The sequence below is a fragment of the Lissotriton helveticus genome, chromosome 5_1 (genome assembly GCF_964261635.1).
Source record: "Lissotriton helveticus chromosome 5_1, aLisHel1.1, whole genome shotgun sequence".
NCBI classification, from domain to species: Eukaryota; Metazoa; Chordata; class Amphibia; order Caudata; family Salamandridae; genus Lissotriton; species Lissotriton helveticus.
Genome location: NC_136065.1, coordinates 138,747,361 through 138,773,208, shown reverse-complemented (window position 1 = coordinate 138,773,208; position 25,848 = coordinate 138,747,361). Strand labels below are relative to the sequence as shown.

Here is a 25,848-nt window from a genome sequence, read left to right as displayed (position 1 = left end):
CGCCCATGCTTAAACACATTTCAGCGTGTGGTCGTCAGCGTTTTCCTGTTCCTAGTCAACCGCTCTGCTTCAACTACCGCGTGTGGTCGCCAGCATTTTTCTATTCCTAGGCAACAGCTCTGTTTCAACTACCACTGATGCGCACAGCTTGTTTCCATACGTGCACAGCTTGCCTTCATTCTTTTAAAATGCTCAAATTTCTCAAGTTACAACGAATTGGGCTCAGTCTGCTGTTGGTTTCGCTGATGCGCACAGCTTACCTACATTTATTTCATGCGCTCAGTTTGTCAAATCCTCTTCCTGATTTGTCTGATGAGACAGGTAATAACTTAAATGACTATGAACTATGGATGAAAATATTGGATATACATTATTTACCGAAAGTTTCAAGAGTTTTGGAAAGAAATCAATTTGGGAAGCGTATGCAGAGGTCAGGTTAATCTGTGGAAGAATATGTTTATGTGTTAAGAAAACTTGCGTGTACATGTTCATTTGGTGTCAGTTCTGAAGAAAGACTTCATGATCAATTTATGTTAGGTTGTTGTGTAGAGAAAGCTAGAGAAAGCTTCTGGCAAAAAGATGATCCTTCTTTATTAGAGGTTGTTACCCTTGCCAAAAATGTTGAACACCTTGAAGCTTGTGTTGAAGAAATAAAGAAAAATAGCATAGTACAAAAAGAAGTTATGGCATAAACTGTTTCTGTGCGCAAAAAGAACTCCTATAGCTCCACTATACCTCCTCCACCGAAAGGTTGTAACATTGCTCCACATCCACAACATGAAAATCTTAGCAATACTTCACAATCCAACACAGGAAATGTCAAGGTGTGGTGATGTTGGACATTATGCTAATTTTAAAGGTTGTGCTGGCTGGAAATCTATCTGCAAAAAATGTGGTAAGAAAGGTCATTTGTCTAATTGTTGTCGTAGTTCTACTACTTTTAGTATAAAAAAGAGAATTCAAGAAGTATTGTGTGAATTTGTTGATGATTCATCTGAAGATGATTTCATCATGCAAGTTCAAGACGGCACAAGTGGTCCTTGGGAAACAGTTGATATTGACGGTTCTCCTGTAGCTATGTTATTTGATTCCGGTGCTAAGATTACTTTAATTCCTACAGGTTTCTTTGAGGAACATTTAGCACACAAGGTCAAGTTATTAAAACCTGATATTTCTCCAAAAGGCTATAGTGGTCAACCCATCAAACTAGTGGGGTATTTTAATGGATCGATTATTTTTAAAGATAGATTTACTGCAGGGAAAATGTATGTTTCTGTAAGGAGTGACTCACTCGTTAGCTGGATTCACCAAAAGGATTTAGGTGTATATCTAGATCCTAATGAGATTCCCTCAGTCAAGCTAAGACAACATTTTCAAGTGAATATTCGGGACATTTTTACTATTTGGTAAAGACTTTTTTGTAAATTTTTATATTTTATGGCTGCAGTATGAGGTTTGTTCACTAGCAACTGAAAAAATATAAGACCGCCTCGGAGTGAGGTTGATTACATTTTCTCAATGCAACTTTTATCTTCAAAAATTGTAAACGTAATAAGTTTAAGGTGGAATTTCTCATATAACATAGCGAAAGAGATAGGTTGTTTATTGTTGCCTAAATCGTCAACGTAAAAGATATCATGGGCAGTGCAGTCTTTCCAGAAGTTCTTGGTGTAGTCCATTTTTAAATGTGGGTCTTTTAATCCTAGTTTGTGTTGTCATGTAGGGGACTAGAAGGATCTATGCACGGTCCAATATTTACACTGGAGTAAAAGGGGGATATTTTATACCTCAAGAGAGAGTTCCAGATTTCATCCCATCCAGAGGGTGGAAGAGGGGCAATAATATTTCATGTGCAGGATTCCGTTTATTTATTCGGAACATTGTTACTATTTGGTAGAGACTTTTTTGTAAATGTTTATATTTTATGGTTGCAGTATGAGGTTTGTTCACTAGCAACTCAAAAAATATAAGACCGTCTCGGAGTGAGGTTGATGACATTTTCTCAGTGCAACTTTTATCTTCAAACATTGTAAACATAATAAGGTTTAGGATGACATTTCTCATATAACATAGCGAAAGAGATTGGTTGTTTATTGCTGCCTAAATCTTCAACGTTAAGGATATCATGGGCAGTCCAGTCTTTCCAGAAGTTCTTAGTGTAGTCCATTTTAAAGCGGGGGTCGAACCATAGAGAAGCTTGATAGGACCCCTTTATTTTATTAATAAAACAAGTATCCAATATCTTAAGTGCTGATAGTATGCCCTTTATAAACATAAATAAATGAGGCACTAGTTGTTAAGAGTACTTATAAGAGAGAGGGGACTGATGAGATCCACTTCGATGTCGACCCCTGGGGGCGATAAGAAGATTCGACGTTCCACCTTCAAGTGGCTTGCTTAGCCCGGAAACAAGTTTTGTAGTGAGTAACATTTGGGCGGACAAGCCCTCCTTTGAATTGTTCAGATTGTCGGTTACGCAGTGAGATTCTCGTGTGTTTCTCTCACCAGATGAAGGAAGAGTTTAGTCAGTTGACAGATATGTGGCAAGAGTCAGAGAGTTACATAGGAAACATGCTAATGATAAAATTAATTTTTGGAGCGACCATCATCTTAAGGGTTTCTACACGTCCCCAAGAAATATGTCTAGGTGACCACATATCTTTCAAGTTTTTTCTTTTTGTCGAGTAGAGTATCCTAAACATGTGCTCTGTTGTCCTCAATTGTAAGTGTAAGTTCAATGCCTAAGTACTTTACTTTAGAGGGCTGCCATTTCAAGTGGGATTGCGTGGCTATTTATTGGAGACAAATGTTAAGTGGGAAAAGTGTTTTCCCTATTCAGAGAGTAGCCCGAGACATCAGCATGTTGAGTGAGTTTACCAAGGATTTCAGGCACAGCTTAATATGCATCAGAAGAAAAAAATCAGAACATTGTCTGTATAGACAGCCAGATTTGGGACTCCTCGAAAGAAGGGTGCAACTTTTACGGTATTATTGGATCTTATGCAATGAAATAAGGATTCTACTGAGAGAAGAAATAGTAGAGGGGACAGGGGGCACCCTGTCCTATAACCCTGCATAAGATAAAAGTCTTTTGACGGTTGAATATTGACTTTCATGCAGGCTAAGGGATTATGAGAAAGGGACATAGCCATATGGCAAACCTGTTCACCTAAGGAATGCATAAGGAGGAACATATCAAGGAGCAAACCAAAGCATACTTTTTTCTTTAAAAATGTTTTATTATTTACTTTTGTTCAAAATGGTGTATTATTTACTGTGAAACACAGTAACAATGTAAGCTTCCCCCGGTTATTTGTTACTCATGCATGTTGCTTCTTTTTCAAACAGTCTAGTAAGCCTGAGGAACTTCATGTTTTCTGACTGAGGTCACGTGTGGTGAAACCGAAATTTTGTAAAGAATTGTAGCATGTTTTATGATTTTGATGGTTCGTGATGATGAAATGTTACTATGAATTTATTGACTTTTAATGGGTTTTTTACTTTTAAACTAAATAAAGTTACCTTGAACTTCAAATACTCATGCATAGAACACAAGTATAAATTCCACACAAGAGGAAGTATAACTCTCTAAAAGCAACTGTAATTAAAAAAGTTGCAGAATTATCGAAGAAGCATGGATTTACTGGAAGACAATATGTCAGAGATCCAGTTGTTAGAAGTAATTGTAAGTCAATGGATCACATTATTCACTTAAACGTTGAGGGCCTTACTAAGAGTTTGGCGGTTCTCCTGTCGGCCCGTGAATGCCGCGCCGACAGGAAAACCACCAAACCTGTGGTGCGCCTGCCTGCTGGAGTATGAGTATAATCCATTGCGGGCAGGATGTGCTATGGAGGTGGCCTGTTAGGCTCATAGGAGAGCCTAACATGCAGACCACTGCAGTGAAAGTGCAGACTGCACTTTACTACACAGTGTGGCATGCTCCATGTTGTGCATCCCACACCACACAGAAACAGGAGTGCAGTTCCAGGGGGGCACAACTTGTTCCCCCTGGATGCACCCCAGTCCCAGGAGCAGGAAGTTGTCTCTCAACCACCCTTTTCATGGCGGGCTCACTGCCATGAAAATGGCTGGTGGACAGGCATCTCATAATATGCTCTGCGGTGCTGGAGTGGCACCACCAGCATATGCCTGCTCCCTGGCAGTGGGCTGAGGTATGCTGGATCCCGACGGATGCGGCAGTCCTCTGTGGGTCCAATCGCCACACTCAGAATACTGCGGGCAGGTGTGCAGTGTGGCGGCGGTCTTTCTGCCACCATAAGTAATACTCTTAATAAGGCCCTGAGAGTAATGTGAATGAATTTAGAAATTCAAAACAATCTAAAAGGATGACTGACAAATACAAAGCTAGAATGAACAAGAAAGCCAAGACGAGGTAGGAGGCTACCAAGCACATGACTTGCAATCGGTAGATGAACACAGAAAGATCATCATCCTTTGAGCAGTATGGGAATCAAGAATATGTTCCAATAGCCTAAATATCTCCATTAAATGGTGGTGATTTGTGAACTTCCACCTAAAGACCTCTTGAGACTTTCCTGGTAAACTGCTGAACCTCCTCCAAAGTTGCCCACATAAACGTGGATTTAGGCTTCAAACAAAACCACTTTCATTTTTTTCGGTTTGTGCATCAAACAGAAAGTATGGCCCTTATTACGATGGCGGTCAATCGGATGGCCGATCGCCATCGTTCCGAGCAGGTGACCATCTGGCAATTTGTCGGTGATCCCACCTGCCTGATAAGGATATGACCGCTGTGCAGGCGGTCATAAAATGCTTTTTCTACTGCGACTTATTCTGTGGTCCAGGATAAGGGCTGCAGCACAAGCCGCAGTCGAAAAGGCACTTAGTGCACATCCATGCACCAAGGGGTGCCTGGCACACGGTGCACGGATGTGTTGGGGGCACTACATAGCAGTGGCCCACAGAGGACGGGGGCCCTTCTTGGGAGACCCAGAGTCCCTTTCCATCTGTCTGTTAATGGCGGTGGGACCACCATGAACAGACAGTCAGAAAGGGATATTCTAATCCCTACGGCAATGCATGCACAGGCACGAACTCCATTGTGGGGTTTGGAATCCGACGCCGTCCTGAAGGGATCTTTGATCCTGCCAGAGGCGAGAGTCTTGCCCCCGACCTCTGCTGTCCGACTGGCTGCACTGTAATGCAGCGGTCAGACCGATGCCCTGGATGAAGGGCGGACCGCCACCGGCATGGTGCCGGTGGCGTTACGCCTACCATCATAATGAGGGCCTATATGTTGAGTAAGTTATTTCCCACTCTTTCATGTTACTGCCAGAGGGAAAAAAAATACAATTGGCGGAAATTGCATTATCACGGACATTGACATTGATGTCCACTATCGCTAGAAATTCCAATTACACGAACATTTACCATGAAAATAGGGGCTCAGCTATCCCAACACACCTGTGGTCAAACTGCCTCAACCTCCTCAATGGCTGCCCACATAATTGTGAATTTAACTTTAAAAAACACCCTTTTAAAACCAGGTTTTAAACTTGTTATTCTAAATGAATCTATTGCACTGTGATGAGTAGATGATTTTCTCTGGAGTGTGTGATGCTCGGCATCCATGTTATCTCATTGTCATTGGTGTGGTTGTCACTTCACTTCACCTGGGTTGTGGACCACTCTGATCTTCTGTTACTCCTTTGTATTCATGTGTCACCAGTTTAAAGTCAGACCTATTGGGCCCGATTCACAGAATGAACTTAAGACTAAATCCTAAACTTACTACTATTAGGTATTCACAGAATGCACTTACTACTTTCGGGATTCACAGAGTGAACGTACTACTTTCGGGATTCACAGAATGAACTTACTACTTTCGGTATTCACAGAATAGATTTAAGACTACTAACTTTAAGTCCGAACTCGGGCCGTAAATTCCGGCCGGAGGCGGAGCTTCTGGCTTGGGGGCGCAGCTTGCAGCCCAGAGGCGGAGCTTCTGGCCCGGAGGCGGAGCTTGCAGCTTGGAGGCGGAGCTCCTGGCCCAGAGGTGGAGATTTCAGCCACGGCTAAATCCCCACCTCTGAGCCGGAAGCTCCGCCTCCGAGTCGCAAGCTCCGCCCCCAAGCCGGAAGCTCTGCCTCCGGGCTGGAATTTACAGCCCGAGTTCGGACTTAAAGTTAGTAGTCTTAAATCTATTCTGTGAATACCGAAAGTAGTAAGTTCATTCTGTGAATCCCGAGAGTAGTAAGTTCACTCTGTGAATCCCGAAAGTAGTAAGTGCATTCTGTGAATACCAAATAGTAGTAAGTTTAGGATTTAGTCTTAAATTCATTCTGTGAATCGGGCCCTTAGTCTTTAGATGTATTTTGTTGTCATATTTATCTGCTTTTTTAATAATTTCGACAGTTTTTGCACATCTGTTGTATCACCAGGAATACTTTATTTTTATGCATAATTATTTTATTCTGAAAATTGTTTTTTTTTTGTAATGTCTGAGACTTTTTTTTTGTTTATTCTAGTTTTACTGTCTTGTTTGTTTGCTCTTCGGTAGTAGCAATTTGGTGCCAAGGCCCTCATCTGCCCCTTGGGTTTAGGTTTCACACTTTATAATGCGTTAAAATAAAATAAAGACAATCTTGACATTGTCACAGAGGTCCCAGAGTGCACACACATCATCCTATTTCTGTTTAATCGCATGATCCACGAGGCAGTGACCTTTACCCTGGGCAAAAGCTCAACCAGATAATGCAATAAAGCAGTTTTCGTAAACATCTAAAATAATGGGTTTTGGCTTTTCATGGATATTTCCCGGTTTAGGTCTCCTTTTTGCCTTTCTGCTCTCTTTGGCCTGCCTCTGGCATTAGGACGCAGCTCTGCGCTGCTTAAACAAACGCTGCAGAATAAATTGCTTATCATCCTAATAGGCGATGAGTGCCTAGTTAAACCCACTGATCTCTGCTGCAGAGGATCAAACCCTGACTTTGGCACGGATTACATTTAAGTAATTGTCGTGACCTGCTTTACACTACAAAAGAAATATGATTGCTGAGCTGGCCAAGATTTATCTTTCCAAAGATGAGTAGCATTTTTGAGATCTTGAGGCACTTCAATCTATTTTGAAATGAAATGAAGTGGGATTTTAAAAAACAAAACACATAATAAGATTATTTTATACCAATTGAGTAAATAAAAACCCTGTGGGTGTTTATATGAGTTCCTTTGAAACACTGAGCGCAGGAGATGATAAAGGCGATTTTTGAATATACGTGTTTAGGTTAATGGTTTGAGTAAAATTATGCATGAGGCCTTCGGTTGCTTTAAAGTACTTTTAGGAAGACATAGTCATGTGAGGCAACTCAGTAGGTTCAGCGTTCACTGCAATGATCTGTAGCTTTGTTGGCGCACCGGGATCCCATAGCAACAGGTTGGCTGAGGCTTTCTTCTTTTTGAAGAAAATGAAAGGAGCACTTGGGCGGTTGATAAAATTGTTTATTTGCCAACCAACAGACAATTTTTTTTGTGATCTCACGATGTGAATCGGGGCTGTCTTGCGTAGGTACAGGAAGTCTAGATTGATGCAATTATTTTCTGGATAGCTACTGAATTCATACATTAGTTCCATGTAGATTAATTGAGTGTTTGTAAATGTACTTAATGTGGATAGGCTGAAAAACGAGCTCGGCTGTACCCCTCTTAAACCTATATTGGAACCCGTGCTCTAAATGTTATTATTTATCTTTATTTCATTATGCTGTAATATTTATTCTCTGGTTACTGATACCAACAGAGAGCATGGGCTTTTTTCTGAGCTTTGCATTTTTTCTTTACCTATTTCTTTCTTTCTTTCTTTCTTTGTTTTTTTCTTTTTTTGCAATGTCACCACTCCCAAATAATGTTGAATGTCTCCCTACAAAGGACAATCCCCAGAAGTCCCGCATCTCAATAATAGGGGACACAGTTGACAGGTTGGAGATACTGGCAGCGCTACTGCCGGGGCAGGAGGACTGTGAAGTTGTGGAGGTTTTTTGAGGTGCCCGGGGCTTCGCGCCGAAATGAAATCCTGGCTCCGCCGTTAAGCGTGGTGCCTTCGCCAAATACCCAGGATATTGTGGATGTAGCGGTTGAGCCCGCAAGACCCTTGGTGTTGCCCACACTTGATAAGGGGAAGAGGGGTGGCCGCCGTCGGAAGGGGAAGCATGTCACCCTTTCCAGACTTCCTAAGAGGCAAGAATGCAGAAGGCTGTGGACAAGATCAAAATCCCTTTCAACCCCCACTACAGAGGAAGTACTACCCGAGGGGAACTTGCCAAGCAAACTATTAGATAAGGGGTGCAGCTCGCCAACTTATAGTACTAATGTATTGAGCACGGCTGTCCCTGACTACACCGATATTATTACCAAGCTCACTAATCTTCTAGTTCCTCTCCTTAGTAAAGTTGAAGGGTTGGGCTCAAGATTGGATAAGTTGGAGCAGACAACACTCGACAACTTCTGCTCACTTAAAAATCTGATTAAACTGCAGAATCGAGTGAGTGAGAAAAATTTGGTGGGGGAGGTAGGGAATTTACTCCCTGTAGTTCAGGCCCAGACGATGGTTTCATCTAATGTACTCCTAGTGGGGGGGAAAACAGCTCCTTCCTTAATTCCAGTTCCATCTGTACCCCCAGCAGGTTGTCACCCTAAACCTAAGCAAAATCCCCCTGTTCTTCCCAAACCTCAACCCCAAAAGTTTTCACAACCTAAGGTAGTACATAAAGCGGTTCCACCTAAAGCCAACCAAGCAGTGGAGGGGGCACAGAAAGTAAGGGGCAGTAGTTCTAGCCCTACACCTATCCCCGACAAGAGCAATACTTCCCTTGTGCCACCTGTAGTTGGTCCCCAGAGGCAGCCACAAAGGAGGCTTTCGGCAAACCTTCCTCCGGACTGCCTTCCCTATGTGGCTATCTTGGTGAAAGTTCCCCCGCTGAAGGAAAACCAGATAGAAACACACCAGATGTTAAAAAACAAGTGTATCCATTGGTTAAAATAAAAAAAAACATTACCCCCCGGTGTGGACAGGCTGATACTAGCCGTCCGTAGAGTAAACTGGGTGGGTCAAGGTAGGAAGCATCTGGAGGGGGACTGTATTATCGTCAATTTTCAGGATCCTAGGATGGCAGGGTTAATCTCTGCCCAGGCCCAAGAGCGAACTAGCGAGGGTGTGCAAGCTGTGGATTTGTCCTATTTTTACCCCAGGCCTGTGTCTAATCTAATACAACTGGGATTGGCTGTAAATCCACCTTTTCAAAGTATGGGTGTTCGCTGGCCATTGGAATCTGTGTCTCATCCCCAGGTCGGTTGGATTACCCCCAATTGGAATCTGGGGGGGTGTTGACCTGAGGGAGCTGAGGGGCAGTTAGGGGAGGAAGTGTATACTGTAACTACTGATCCGAAACAGACGTCCACTCCCCCTTTGTTGAAGGAAATTCCGCTGCCACCAACTGTTACAGCGGGAGCAAGTATGCCCCAAATCTCAAGTATGCCCCAAATCTCTAGTTCCTATTCGGGAGCTGACGGTCCATCGGTGGGCTTGCCCCCCTGTCCTGCTCCTGTGAGCGGGGGTGCTGTGTTTGTAGGGGACACTGATCTTAGGATTGCCAGCTGGAATGTGGCTGGAATTACTAGGAAATTTCAACTCCCAGACTGGAATGCCTTGGTAGAGGAATATGCTATATGCATCTTCCAGGAGACCTGGAGTATGGTTCCTGTGCATAGAGCAGGTTATGCAACCAGCGCTATCCCGGCCATATGCTCGTCCTCTAAGAAAGGACGACCCCTGGGTGGTCTTTTAATTTGGGTGTCAGCATCCCTAAACTGCAGGTTAGTGGAGTGCCAAACTGGTTGTCCTGACATCCAAAACATCATCCTAAAAGACTCTCGGAATCGAGCAGTGCTGAATATTTTTAATATTCATGCACGTAGTACCAAAGGGGGAATTCAATCGCCAACTATTAAAATACTGGAGGGTCTCCTAAAAATAACTCCCTATAAATTTTGCAGTATGGTTGCAGGCGACATTAATTGTACGTACGAGCCGTTGGGCTCAGACGTTTCCTTGCACCAGGAAGACCTTGATAGTGCTAGGGGGATTCCTGGCCTAGAGTTACAACCAATCAGAAGGTGGTCCCAGGTGGCCCTCCAAGTTCACTCACTTTCCATCGAATTTGAGCTACGGGCGGTGAACGGTAGGACCAAATCAGACAAGGAGGGGGCTCACACATATAATAGACCAAACCACACATCGCGTATTGACTATATCATGCTCGATGTGGGATTATGGAAAGAGCTAAAAGACATGGTCATGGTTCCAACTATGGAGAGTGACCACAACTTACTCTCTCTTACAATGGGGTGTTGATGGACACCAGGAAGGGAGGGTACCCCCACGCCCCGTTTGGTGGGTCTGGGAGAATCGCAAGTTGCCCCCTGCGGGAGGCGACTAAAGTGGGAAAAACTCTCACTCTCTAAGAAGAGTGTTGAACAGGTCATGCTTGTCCTATCTAAAGCCCAACAAAGGTTAGATGCAACGCTGGGTGGAGTGGGTGCAGCCTGTGGGGAGTTTAGTACTTTAATAGAGTCTTTAACAAGTTTATTTACTGTCCCATCAAGTGGTTGGGAGGGAAAATCTAAGCAAACCCATGTAAAGGGATGGTATACCCACACATGTAGAATGCTAAAAACAAGGCTGGTAGAAGCGGTAAAATCTAACTCCCCATCCAGAGTGAAAGAGGCAAGGAGATTGTACTCTAGGTCAATCGCCGTTGCAAAGAGGGAATGGGAGGAAAAATTTTGGGAGGACCTGCTAGTGGCCAGTAGAAACAAAGACCCAAGAGGGTTTTGGCTACTTGTGGGGCAGCGTAGCAAGCCCGATTACTCCCTAAGGACCTGTAATATTCCCTCCCAGAGTTGGGCCAATCACTTTGGGGCACTTTATGCATTAGGAGAAAGGGTTTCTTTTGAACCTGTTCCCCTATCACCCTCCCTAGAGTTAGCTAGTCTAGATCTGTTTACCCCTCAGGAGGTTGAGAACGTCATTCAGTGGGTGGCCCCCCGGAAGGCGGCAGGACCAGATGGCCTACCTGGAGCCTTGATGAAGGCTTTTCCTGTGGCGTGGGGGAAAATAATATCAGCAGTTCTTAACGATATTATGAGGGGTGGGCCGGTCCCCGATTCTTGGAAGGGGGCAGTGGTAGTTCCCATTTTTAAAAAAGGTTGTAGGAATAGTCCTGGGAACTATAGACCTATTAGTCTCCTTGACTCCTCACAGAAAGTAGCGGGAAAGGTGCTCCTGGGGCGTATACTACACTGGGCCAATGAAAATAGAATACTCTCCGACTTCCAAGCGGGGTTTCGCACAGGGACAGGAACCGTGGAACAGGCATTTAGGTTGGCCCTTATCAACTGGAAGGTGGTGGTGCTGGGCAAGGGCAGTCTTTATTTAGCCTTTATTGACTTGAAGACTGCCTTTGACCTAGTACCACGGGGACGGTTGTGGGAGACTCTACATAATATGGGGATACCTGCCTATATCTTATCCCTGCTTATTAAGCTACATGAAGGCAACTTTGCCCAGGTACGGTGGGGGAGTAATGGGGAGACAACAGAAAAGATCCCAGTGTTAAGGGGAGTGAGGCAAGGGTGTGTGTTGGCCCCCACCCTGTTTTCGTTGTACGTTAATGGGGTGGTTGACTATCTCCAGAAGGAACCTGCTGACGCCCCTTGCCTGGGGGGTGTACGAGTGCCGACCCTGCTCTTTGCAGACGACACTCTATTAATCTCGAAAAAACCCCAAGGTCTCCAGAAACTACTCAACCGCTTCCAGAACTTCTGTGATGCTCGTGGTCTGGTCATCAATGTAGATAAAACAAAGTTCTTAATTCTACATCCCCCGAGGAAGCTTGGAAGTCCTCCGGTCCTTAATTCCATACCTCTGGAGAGAGTTTCCCAATTTGATTATCTGGGTCTTCCATTAACAGATAGCATGAGCTGGTCTATGCACATAGAGAAAATGCTTCTAAGCCACAAGAGAGTGGGTGGCGCCTTGTTGAGAGAATTTCGGGAATCTCCCAGACACAGAATAGCCCCAGTCCTCGAAATCTACAAAGCAAAAGGTGTTTCAACGGCCCTTTATGGGGCGGAGCTATGGGGACATGAAAACCTGGACTCCTTGGAAAAAGCTGAGAATAGGTTTCTGAAGGCCCTCCTTTGTCTGCCCTCGAGTACCCCAACAGTTCCTGTGCTATTAGATACGGGCTGTAAGAGCATTAAAAATCAAGCACGTCTACGTCCGCTCTTACTGTGGTCCCGCATCTGGAGGGTGGAGGAACTGAAATCCTATGCAAACGGCCTAACTGAGATCATGAATATGGCCGGCTGGGCAAAAATTAAATGGCTGAGGGGCACCAAGAAACTACTCTATGACCTTAGCCTTGGTGATCATTGGAGTGCAAAAACGTCACCCCCAAAAGACGCTCTGAAGAAAACATACTGGGATTGGGCTGCAGGCCAGCTAATCATGAACTCTTCCCACTGTAATTCTACGAGAACTTTTTTGCTCCTGAAGGACATGACAAGATACGAATCCTATTTTGACTTTATCACTGCCCCAGCAGATAGGGCCCTGTACTTCAAATTTAGAGTTGGTATTCTCCCAATTGGTGCTTTCACATCGAAATGGAAATCTCCGTTGTCTCCGTTTTGTGCCCTTTGCCATACTAGACCAGAAACGGTGGCTCATATTCTGTTTGAGTGCCCGGACTATCTAAGACCGAGAAAATACTGGCTCAAGCCCCTTTTGCTTAACATGGGAACACGTAGGCACTTGGTGGCTCTTCGTATCTTAATGTCAGATACCTCTCCTGTTATTGTTTGTGGTGTCTCCAAATTTTTAAAACAATTTTGGTTGATCCGTTCCAAAAGGCTGTCAATTTCTGTTTAATCGTTTCTTAGCTAATTTATTCGGGAGTATACCCGTTCTTAACCTTTTATGATGTATATATTGACTACCTGGATGTTTGGAATATATTTTTACTGTATGTAAATTGCTTATAAGATACGTGTTTTATCGAATAAAAGCTTACAACCACTTGATGGCAAACAGTATATTCAGAATAAATTAGTCCTTTTTACGTAGGTTAATTCATGTTATAGCAGGCAGGCATGTTTAAAAAATGCAGCAAAGTCAATTAAATTAGAGTAGTTGAGTTAGGGTAGGTACGTCTGGCGCATGACGTAAAACTCTACAGTATATAGAAGAGCTTATGAAGAGATGCTATTTACAACTTAGCTGCTGATATAGTTCAGGTCAGGCGACAGAACCCAAGAAGTGTGAAATGGAAGTAGAGAAGTTATGTCAAGATAGTAGTAGAATATTACTAGGTCCGTTGGTGCACTTTTAAGTTAACTTTCTTCAATGTCTTTACTTCATCTGTTTAATTTCTGTGCAAGGGTATATGTGGAGTGATGAAGTAAATCGCAGTACCTTTTATGAAATAATTGAAAAATCGAATATGATCAAATATGAAAACTAAGGACATCCATAAAGAACAAGAAAAACTTGTGAATTTATTAGATGGTGAGTAAATTCGTGGAAGACCACATGGTCGAAGTATAATTGTGCACACAGAGGAGTACCACCAATGAGAATTCACAAGTTGCTGTAGGGGTGCAACATCTTGCCTACTTATGACCACCCAATGGGCTGCCTATCCCTCTGCGAATATGTACTAATCGCCATGGCCTGGCACTCCTGTAATGATGATCAGCCAAGGCTTTTACCAAACTCCCCGGTAATCATAGCCGTGTAATTGGGCTGCGTTCATATTCCCACATTGGGGTTTTACTTGGGGTCCTAATTCAGAACACCCCATAGCTGTCTGGGTACTCGCTCTGATTATGAGGCAATCACTAATAATTGGACAGTGATTTTAGTGAGTGGTTACTGTATAGTCACTAAATTTTGCATAGTGGTTTCAGTCCTTTTATTTCTATCAATGTAGTAACTCTGAGCCCGTCATCTGCTTTAGCCTCCAGCCCGAGATTCGAACTCTCGATATTACTGTATTTGTTTGATCTAATGAGGCCACCGTCCCAGTGCCTCTGCCGGGCTCCCGCGCACGTGATCGCGGCTTAACCACGCCCATCACGGAAGCGTTTGCAGCTTATCTACGCCCGCCTTCACCAAGCCCATTACTAACGGGGCGGTGCAGGCAGTAGGTTACAAGCTGAATTCCTCGGCATCAAACTGTAAGTAGAGAAGCTCTTTTTCCCTGAGGACGTGTCTTTTCAACTAGCGCCTTCACGAGCGCACACAGGACACTATTTTGATGCGCTTAAGCCATTCTTTGCCCGCATTAATGTCTTCCTTTAAAATACCATTCTTTTACAGAATACGTTTATTTACGAGGGTAACCTCCCCTGCCCCATGAAGTCCTTGAACACTCCATTGAGAGTGAGCCTTGGTTTTGTATATATTCTTTGTCAGTCATGTGTCTGTACTGTGTTTGTTTTTGTTCTGTGTTGTACAGTTTACCTTGACAATGCATGCACTATCCAAATGGATATAGCCTCGCACCAACTAGTCAGTATGCGAGCTAGTATCACGCGGTGATGATTCATTGTACTGCGTGAAAGTTGTGAATAGAAAAATAATCACAACACTCCTTCTGTGTGCAAGTTGCGGGTAATTGCCACCGCCCCACATTGTGCACTATCACTTCCCTCCTCTAGAAGTATGCTGGAGTAGAGCCCAACACCGGTAACACTAGACGTATGATGCTACCATTGAATTCACCATGTAACAGGGTGTGACAGCATGCAGACACAACGTTGAAGCACTGCACTACGTTACAGGCTTGTAAATACGCTCAATTTGTGACAAATGTCCGCATTTTCTTTTACAGGTGTTTTGATTTTTTCACAGCTCACCCATTGTGGAGCGAGCTAATACCACGGGCACATTTTTGCCATCCAGTGGTCCCATGTGGTAGGAGTGGGTGCGTCTTTTAGGGGACGCAGACCATCCACCAACTTGGTTTTGAGGTCCTGACGAAAACCTGGTTGATCATAACCGTTAAGGTTGAAACATGTAGACCCAACACATAGACCCAAGAGATACACGGGCTCATCACTGCCCTTATTTTATCTCGCCACGATTTTAACATTGTCCAGTTGCTTACCAATAAAAAATCTTTATTTTTCAAGTTCAAACCAGGACAATTTTTAACACACTTACTTTTCATTTGTTTCACGCACCACCACTCACAACCTGCTCCACTGTAATCAGGTGTTGAAGCACACCCTGATGGCGCTAGGTCATTAGGGTGGACCCCGATGATGAAGCATGTCATCACTAGGTGATGAGTGAGGGGTTTCTAATAAAAAGAGTTTTCCTCCACCTTGTGAAAACCGTCCACCCCTACAGCAACTTGTGAATTCTCATTGGTGGTACTCCTCTATTTGTTTATTCTACTATTGTATCCAGGGGTACAGGAGTACTCCCCGTTCACTCCGGTGAACATAATCCTTGCTCTCTCTATTGTTTTTGTATATAATTGTGCACACACCCACTAAAGGTGGAATCCTCTACCTTTTCTAGCAAAAAGATAGTAATAGAGACACAGTAGTTAGGGCAGGTACAATACAGGAGCAGGCTCAGACTGAGGGCAAGGCTTTGTAGCAGGAAGGTCTAACTGCATTCACTGACAAGGAAAGAGCTATAACTAACCCAGAGAGAACAATGGCAGAACATGGCAGAGCTAAACAACCCCAAAAAAACGAAAACATATTACGTAAGAAGGACCTGATTACGACTTTGGTGGTCCTCTAGCCGTGCTGCACCCGCCCCATCTGCTGGAGAACCGCCAAAGCTGTGTTGCGCCCACCCGCCAGATTCAGAGTTGATTCCAGGTCGGGCGGACGGTGCTGCGGCGGTCTCATGGCAGTGGGTTGTTAGGCTCATAGGAGAGCCCACCTTGCAGCCTGTCGCCGTGACAGCGCCTGCCGTACATTCCACAGTGTGGCATGCATTCTACTCTGTGCAGAAAGAGGGTGCAATTACAGGGGGCCCAACATGTGCGCCCCGCATGCCCCTCCAGGCCCGATCTGGCAGGGGTCCTGTTAGTTGCCTCTCCGCCACCCTTTTCATGGCGGGCTCACCGCCATGAAAAGGGTGATGGAAAGGAAATTTACAGCAGCACCGCTAGCATAATCTTGCCGGTTGCAGACAGCGGCCCAGCGGGATCCTAGATCCTGGTGGAGCCGGCGGTCTCATGGTGGTCCAACAGGCCACACTCTGAATACTGCGGGCAGACCTGCAGCGTGGCGGTGATCAGACCGTCACCCCGTGTATGGTGGTCCTTTGTACCGCCATACTCGTAATCAGGCCTGAAATATGAATAAAGAATTAAGGGACAAAGTGGTGCTGTGGACACTTCATAATAAGGAGTGGCACCAGAAGTAAAGGCAAGTGTGATAAGATGAAGACACTGGGAAGAAACAAGGATTTACACAATCAACCGAAGATGTGCCTCAGAGTGTAATTTCCTTAGGAGAGATATGAAAATATAAAGGGGAAGAGGATTCCTGCTAAAAGAAGAAGTAGTGTAGCGCTAAGCTTTGCTGTGCACTGTGATCTTTTTTTTTAGTCCATTAATTTCATAAGAAGTGAACCAAGGCTAAGCCTCCCAGATGCGTTTGGTTGTTACGTAATAGCCGAGATCTGGAACATGGAGTCCAAGGGATCTGTGCAGCCTTCTCAAACCTACAACCTTTGTTGCCGAAGGGTGGGCTTTTCTTGCTAAGTCATTCAAGCATGCCTTCATGCAGGGGATGTTTGATTGGCACTCGATTGGGCCAAAGCGAAACCTCTCTCAGACTTACTGTGATTGATTCGGAGCCTTTTTTCTATAAATAGTGAAGTGATACCTAAAAATATGCTGCATTATGGACAGATATGGTTCCTTCAACTCACACCAGCAACACATGTTCAGCCACTGGTGGGTTGACAATTGTGCCTTTTGAGTGGTTTTATAGACTTACTGTTAGGTCAGAGATACTGTATCTTACCAAAGGATCCTCATAACCAAAGGCTGCACAGGTACCATTATAGTCAGTGTCTGCCTCGGCGAAACTGTGTGAGGACATTGAAGTGCCCTCTAAACCTCACCACTGTAAAGATGACTACTCAAGGGCTTTGTTGGGTACATTGATGTTGTCACTGGTCCTTATTACAGATAGACCTATCACAAAAGGAAAAGGACGGAATATGCACAGGTCATTTCCTCTCCATAGGAACAACAAACTCCTCCAATGGACCCCTGAATCATCAGCCTAAAATCTACTTCATTTCCAGTGTCACTGGAGCACTGGTGTTCATGGTGGCTTCTTAATTCCTCCTTATTCTCACTTTTCTCTGTGACATGTTGGAAAATATGGTGGCTCTGATCAATTTACTGAAAAAGTATTTTGAGGGTTCATATCTATGGGCCATTGGTGACCAAGAGACCAAGCGGCTGATCTATGAAGGAAATTCCAACATTCACTAGTAGCCCCATGGTTTGTGCATGCCTTCACTGAGGTAGTGCCGAGCAGGCCGGGAGATGGAGAGCAAAGCCACATGAGATGGAGTGGAAGGTTCATTCTAGTCTCTAAGGAAGTGTTCCTATTCGCTGGCATGGTTTCTCAAGGTCCCGCCTGTCCATAGCAGCAGCAGGGATGCTGTATTAGGCCTTAACATCCTGACAAAATGTCTTGTGTGCCAGAGAAATAGCAGAAAATGTTCCAGCCACACTCTCCATGGCTTCTCAGCACTGGAGCTGCCCTTCGTTCACAACAAGGGATGTACCAATCAGAGGAGTGACTGAGATCTCCTCACTAACCCAGAACGCCCCTTACTCTTTTCTAAGGGAGGGCAAGCGCTGCAGGATACACATAGGACTTTTTCTATGATTGACTTCAAAATGTTCAATAATTGCATGGACTCTATCGTATTAGGGAACCATGTTGGAGAATCAAATCACAACCTTAGATGGCAAGTATTTTGGCATTATTAAATCACTCAAAAGCTTTATCCATCTTTAACCTATCTCGACCCAGAAGACAGTGATTCAAGCTTTAGTGGTCTCTCGTTCGGACTCCTACAACCTCCTCTATCTGGGTGCTTCTCAGGCTAGGATTAACCTCTTCCGTGCTCATGACGAGCTCTGCTCATCAAGACCGCGGCGGGCCTAATACCCCTGCTGTGCTGAGCGTTCCACGGAAATGGGCGTGGTCGTGACGAGCTCAGCTCGTCATGAGCACAGCGCCAACGTGCAGCGTGACGAGCTGAGCTCGTCACGAGCACCATGGCACCACTCGCGGCCCCCCTCCCTCCAGCACCGCGGGGGAATTAGCCCCGCGGCGAAGGGGCTAAGAGACTCCAGTGGGTGCAAAACCCGGCAGCTCGCCTACTGCTCAACCTCCCTAAGCATGCATTGATGGGCGCGGTGCTTCACAAACTGCATTGGCTCCCGGTGAGAAGCGGCTTTCTTTCAAAGCTCTTTGTTTCTGTTATAGGATTTTTAGGAAGGCTGACCTGGATTATCTGCATCCTCTTCTTGCTCCCTATTCTCCTAGGAGATGCCTCAGGTCCTATGTTAGTGCAGGTTCCCAGAGTTAGGAAAGCACACTCCAGCGGAAGATCATTTAGCCTTCTTGCAGCAAACTCTGGAACTCCCTTCCTCTGCAGCTGAGGCAATCTCCATCAGAATCTCTGTTTCGAGAAATGTCTTAAGACTTGACTTTTCCGATAGACTATTCCCTTGTGTCAGCTACCTCCTCAGTTGTCTTTGGACTCTCAGCACTGGGACACTGCTTTTAGGAGTAGCTATGCACTTTATAAATCATATTCATTCATTCATAATGTTTTTTTGCCCATTATAGAGATTGTCGAGTTAAACGTGGCTGCAGCATTTTTTGAGCACCAAAGGTACATAGGATTATAGGGAGGGTTTGAGAATATATAAATCTGTTGCACACAGGCCAACTATTTGTATTATTTCCCATATGTGTTTTTTGCTTTGAGCATTCGAATTCCATCCCTCAAATCTGCACTTTAGTAGCGTGTCAAGAGCACATGCTCGCTGCACCAGGAGTTTGTATCAAATCCATAGGATGCTGCACTGATATTGACATGCTAACAATATATTTAGTTGTATTGTGTAACCAATGCTGACAAACTTTAGGTTGTTTTATCTGAAATAAACTTACTTAACTGACTGACCACACAGGCATTATCTGGTGTCTCCTCTGAACTCTATAGAATCACTTAAGAGCTTCTTTCGAATGTCGTAAGAGCGGAAGGTGAGGTTCCGTGAATTCTGAACCTGTGTTTTAAATGTCATGGTTCCGTTACGATTTTGGTAAAAGGGAACCGTAATTGATGAGTTCGGCAAGTGCAAGTGTTTTCGCCATGTTACACACAAGGATTCACAGTGTATTTGAAGATTCTGTTCCGAACCAGAGTTTTCATTCTGTGTAAGGCAGCCATTTTGTGGTTGCCCTCACATAGGCCGATGATTACGGCTGACTGGGTCTTTAAGACGCGTGCCCTTTAGCTAGGGTTTGTGCTGACTTCTACATGACCCGAAGTGAACTGACCTCGCTGCCTGAAGCCGACCTTGCTGAGCCAGTTCTTACCCGCTAGCTGATCAAGACTAAAATCAGAGCGCAGGGCATCGTAAAGTTTTACTACACACAAATATGCCTTATCCTACTCTTACCTGTTTCTGTTTCTTTCTTTATGGTCTATTTATGATATAGGTTGTGGCCTCTTTTATTATGGGTTCATTCGGCCTGTCTAGAGAAGAATGTTGGGTTTGTCCGATGATTGATCATGGGCCGGACAACTGAAAAGTGGGTTTTACCGTCATGCAATACTTTTGGTGTGAATACATGTGATTGGACAGTTCGTAAATATTAGGTGTTTTGTCTGGAATGTGATTTTTGGCATAAAAAGGAATGACTTGCTTTGTAAAAGTGAGCAGTCTCCTGAGAACTCATACCGTGATGATTTCTAGGACTTCTGTTACTGGCTGCAGTCAATAAATTCGATCTTTGACGTCACCACGAAGAGTCCTGTGTCTCTGTATTCTAAGACAGGTGAACCCGAAGACTTTGGGCGTGCCCCTGGCGCCGCCGGGTCTTAAATTACCCGGTTCTTCAAAGGAAAGAACGGGAGAATCGCCTTAATTAGGCGAGCTGGAGTTTGTCTATAACCTCATTCATGTATAAATAGTGAACATACTTCTTTAGTTATAACAAAGCTGCTAAATAAAAAAACACACCCTCTAAAGTTAGATACCAGCATCCTCAATATGAACTTAATTGAATAAATTGGCATCATACATTCCTATATATTTTAATAAATCAATCAACTCGGATTTGTAGAGTGCGCCTCATCACCCGCGAGGGTATCCAGGCCCTAGGTTCTTGTTTGGATCAGTCAAATTGCCAGGTCTCGTGTCCCTTTCTGAATTTCGAGAGGGAGGAGGATGTTAGGAAGTGAAGGGGGAGGTCGTTCCAGGACTTGGCAGTGAGGTATGAGAAGGATCTTCCTCCACTGTAGCTTCGGCGCATGCGGAGTGTGTGCAAGGGCGAGGGAGTCGGAGTGCAGGTGTCTTGAGGGTTGGTGGAAGTTCAGGTGGTGGTTGATGTACGCTGGTCCTTGGTCACGGAGGGCTTTGTAGGCGCGTGTCAGCATCTTGAATTGCCATCTTTTCTAGATGGGGAGCCAGAGGTTCCTGAGGTGGAGGCCTTTCTCCCTTCTAACACTACACCTTAGTAGTGTCAGGTAAATTGTATTAATTGATTACTCTCTAAAATGTTCAGATAAGTGGGAATTGTGTTAAAATAATGACAATTGGACACATTACTGGTGTAGCCTTTGCTTTGGTATTCACAGATGACAACTAATAGTTCAGAACTGAAAAATGAAAAACGCTAATAGAATTAAAAAAGAATTAGACACATTTTTCAAAATGTTTAGCGCAGACAATACATTGTGTCCCTGTTATCATAGATCATAATAGGTAAGTGATGCCAGAAATGGTTCGTTTGAACTAGTTATGCTGCAGGAGTTGTGAACTGCCTAATTATATCTACAATATTTGGTTTTATATGTGATTAAAATGTTTTTTATTGTTCAGAAGTCCTCCGAGAAAAGCAGATAGAAACCGTGAGCATGGAGCAGTGGATGCCTCTATTGACACACAACATTCTGGGGATGTGAACTTATATTCACCTCAAAACAAAGTTCCAATTTTCACTGATCAGAAGAACTCACATCTCCCTGAAGCAAGAAACGAGACCATGGTTTATGGCGTCACAAATGATGCTGGTAAGAAATCATTATGTCTAATTCTTATTTTTGTAGTGACAGGCTCACTATTGTTTCCAGGCATACACATTTACATTAAGCATGAAAAGATACAGAATCGCTGTACGTCATAAATTGGATAGTTAAAAAAATATGTCCAGAGGTGCACAACTGAAATATAAACAGATTGCAGTAACCGCAGTTCATATAAAGGACGTGTACATTATAGGATAGGTCCACTTGTCCCTATTTAGCGGGTCAATATCTAAAGTGATTGGGCCATCCTTCCCCTGCCCCTGTAAATGTGCATCCTACTACAGAGTACAATACTGCGGTTAACTGCCTTCTCCCTGTGCTATGAGTCAAAGCCTCATGAAACAGTCGAAGAGGCAATCAGTATTTAAGGACCAGTGCAGCCCTTTGTAGTAAAGCTATAATGCATTATTAGAATATTGGAATCTGGAGCACTCCATTGCAGACAATGGAGCGCTCCGTGCATCTACAGGCCGGTAAAAGCCCGCAGAGCAGTATTCCAATGTTGTTTAAACAAAGGCCTCTCGTAGCCCTAGGGGATTGCATTAGTCTCGTGCTCCGGGAGGCCTTTGTTTAATTTGTTATAACATTCTGCCCTCTAGTGGCAGAATGTTCTAATAGACTTATAGCCCTTTGTAGCTGGGCTATACCGGCTATTAAAGTCCAGCTCGCTTGTTAAAGGCCCTCGCCTTCGGCTCGGGCCTTTAACCCTGGAGCGGGCCTTTAATAGCCGGTATAGCCCCCTTCGTCGGGCTATGCAGCTATAGAACATTATACCTGGGTGAGTTTATACTGTGTTAGCACAGAGCACGCTGTACCAGGGTAGCAGATGCAGTAAATAAGTAAATACATGAAATAAATTAGTAAATGTTTAAAATGAAACAGAGAAAAATACAAAGAGAAACTGGAATGATGGACCGAAGAGCCGTTATTCACCCTCTTCTGCAGCTCTATTGTTGATGGAGCTCCCAACATTCTATGGTTCTAATTAAGCATTGCTGCCCACATTTGGGACAATAATGGCTGTTAGTTACCCCTTCTCTTGCAGTTTTGTGACTGAGCTGCAGATAAGTGTAATAGGGCTATTAGCACTGCCCCTCCCCTGATATAAGACGGCGCAGCAAGAGCAGGTGCATTGTTGGGGGCTCGGTAATGAAAAATAGCTCCTCTGGGTTAGCGGTGCACTTTGGCTCTATTTCCGACAAAGCTCCTCCCACAAACACTACCCCTAGTTCCATTTCTAATACAGAATGTGTGGTAATGTAAGTCCGAATTCCTAAGAGCAGTAGGAAGTATAAACAAACCTGTTGCAGGCACTGCATGTGATAAATAGAGCCGGTCATTCATATTTTCTCCCATCTACCTCTCCCAAATTAGAGCATCGGGGAACTGTCCAGATCTCAGTTTTGACGGGATGGGTGTAACCTGAGCAGGTGACACCTAACCCCAAAGCGCTCTAGAGCCACTAGTTAATTTGAAGTCAAATATTTACTCATTAGGCTCCTGATTGGAAGCTTTTCCTGTCTCCTTCTCTCCCTGGCACCCCTAAGCCATTCATCCCAGGCCTGATTTACAAAGGGCCTTCACACCCGGGGCGGACGCCCCTCAGTCGTGGGGAAGTCTGCACTCGGGGCGGAATCTCCGCAATGAGAATTTCATTCATTTATACTGCTTGATCGTCACCAGCCCAAACCACAGCAAGACTGAACGAATCCTGGTTAACTTGCTTAGGTAAGTTGAGGTACTTTCAAAAGTCCTTATGATACATTAAACCTGAAAGAACTAATTTGGCGAGTATTTTGCAGTTGATGCCTCCAAGTATATTTATAGAGTTGTTTACTGTGCGACCCAAGAGATTATCTGAGTGTTTTACAAATATTCAGGGACAATAAAGAGGGAGACAAGACAAGTAGGGCAAAACAACAAAAGGAACATGCGAGTTACAGGAGTTCACAGGAGGACTGATATATCGCAACGCCGAAATGTCAATATACAAGAAAACATATAAGCAATAGTAAATAAGGGTGTTGAAAACAACAATATGTTCAGGAACAAACAGGATGTAGCAGCACCAATCTCGGAAAAGAAGCCGGTAAAAAGAGGGAAAACCAGTCTGAACAGGAAGCATTATAACATGGGTGGAGAAAGTAAATTTCTACTTCAGAAAGTATTCATCGGTACTGTTTTCACTTCTTTTTTGAAAGATGCCATTGAGGGATTCAGTCTTGTTTGCCAATATAAGATGGGTAGGGAATGGATTTTCTGATTTATTCAATTTTTCTCAAATCACATCTCCAGTCCACAGTCAGCATCTCGAGCGAGGATCAAACATGTTGAAAATAACATTATGAATAAGGGAAAGTCCCAGTTACTTTCATTGATCCGGATTCCTGCACTATTATTTTCTATGATATTTACCTCACACATGTCCAGTACTGTGGAGAAGGAATCTCACCAACGCCAACATTCAGTGACAAAAAGCCGCAGGATAAATTCACTTCTGTGTGGGGTTTACCGACAGCTCCAGATCACAGGATACCCTTTTTCCACTCCTCGGATTTCATTTAACAAGAGGGACTTCGGGAGTTGGGTGTTTTCTCGCTTCAGTTGAACCAGGGACAATCACGCCTACAAAAATGAATTTACAACAGGAAAGCCCTGGTCTTGAAACAATGTTACCGATACACAAAACAAAGAGTAAATCCGCACCCAGGGATGGGAGCAAATATGCAGATCTCAGACATTCATGAGAAACCTGCAAGAATGGCAGATTTCCATAAATACTCCCATAAAGTAATTGTGCATATTTGCTTTTGTGCATGAAGTGTTTTCCAGCTGCCCGCTTGTGCATAGTGTAGACCTGCACGAGTGAAGACGCATTTGCAGGAGTGCAATTGCACATCTCTTCTCAATGTCTCATCGTGCATAGCGCCTTTGGTCTGCACTGTGCTAGTACATCCAGTGCAAGGCAGCATTATGGCTTGATCTACCGCAGCACTATGCTGCGACCATGTCAACAAATAGCTCTGTCACATTTTGTCCTCAGGTACTTTGAGCGTAAAATGACATCCAGTCTGGGGTACATTTCCTGTTTCCAGAATCTTTTTTTTGCATTCATGCATTCATCCTCCAGCATCTGCTTGAGTTTCAGGGGTACTTGGAAGTTCAAGACCTTCTGCTGTAACTCAACGCTGGGCCAGTAGTTGCCACTGTGGCTTGTGCCGCGTGTGTGTCCGTAAGACCAACTGGGGAAGATCAATAAAAGACAAAGTGCATCCTGTTGAAAAGGCTGCTCCAGAAACAATGGGCCGCGTGCTTCACTCACCCGCGCGTCCATGGCTTTGCCAAGCAGGACAGATGGCACATGGCTCCCTCGGGAGACCCTAGAGCAATGGACAAGCTCACTCCTGCACATGGAGTAGGCAGAGGAGGCCTGTTCTCTTCTAGTGACTCGCATCATTGTCACATTATTGAACCCGTATAAAATGTGAACAAGATGAATGACCTACGCGATGCAGGGCGAGGTCAGGGGTCACATTACTGACAACCAGTCAGTGAAAACTCACAATCCGAGCTCTCAAGCTTCCTGGTTCTGTGTGTGAGTAACTCCACCAGGTTATGTTTTTTTATTTGCATTCTGCAGCTTGCAGGGACTGTCGAAGGATTTTCAGTGTTCCAGCAAAATAAACTGTTCTCAGGTTGAGCGCTCTTCAACCCACTAAAATAGGTCATATTCGAGCCTGTGTTTTTTGTTGTAATTTGGCGCAACATCTGGGTGGTGGCCAAAGATTCCTTTCTCTCTTACCACACCTTATAGAAACATCAGCTGCAGTATTTATGAATAGGACAGCATGAACCAGAAAGCAAAGAAAAGTCAACAAGTTAATTACCCGTGCAGTCTTTAAGCCAGAGAGCTCTTGTTAGGTTCAGACCTCTTCCAAAAAATGCAGCAACAGCAGTAAGGTTTCCAGTAGAGGGGTTCCTCCCAGCCCACACCAAGATCCAGGCAGGACAGCTGCTTCCCTTCAGCTGCACCCTGGCTCCCCTGCATTCTATATGACTTCACATAGGTCTATGACTCAGCCCATCACAAGCCACGTGACAAATGTTCTTTTTCATAGCATATGTATTACCATGGGCCGTGTTGCAAACTAAGGGCCCCATTAGGATAGCGGTGATCTGCCCGCCATCCGTGCAGAAATGACCCCCTGCCATATTATAATGGCTGGGGGGTCCGCGGCGGATGGAAAGGGTTCTATATGGTGGCGGTGTCTTTCAGACACCTCCAGCCATATTAGAATGTGGGTTTACAGATGCCTTCGGAAAGGCATGCAGAGTCTGCTTGGGGGGCCCGTTGCGGGCCCCCGGGGACTCCGGGAGGTGGTGGGGGGTGCACATGGGGGTGCCTATGGTACCCCCCTGCAGTTCCA

The 25,848-nt window shown here is 44.4% G+C and overlaps 1 protein-coding gene across 1 annotated transcript in view; it reads left to right on the top strand.

The window, feature by feature from the left end:
• The window catches only part of CCDC187 (coiled-coil domain containing 187), a 282,400-nt gene that overhangs the window by 95,416 nt on the left and 161,136 nt on the right, over window positions 1–25,848 (top strand). The window contains exon 11 of the mRNA XM_078640350.1: window positions 21,216–21,406. Coding sequence (XP_078496476.1) covers window positions 21,216–21,406 — 191 coding nt within the window. The remainder of the gene's footprint in view (window positions 1–21,215; window positions 21,407–25,848) is intronic.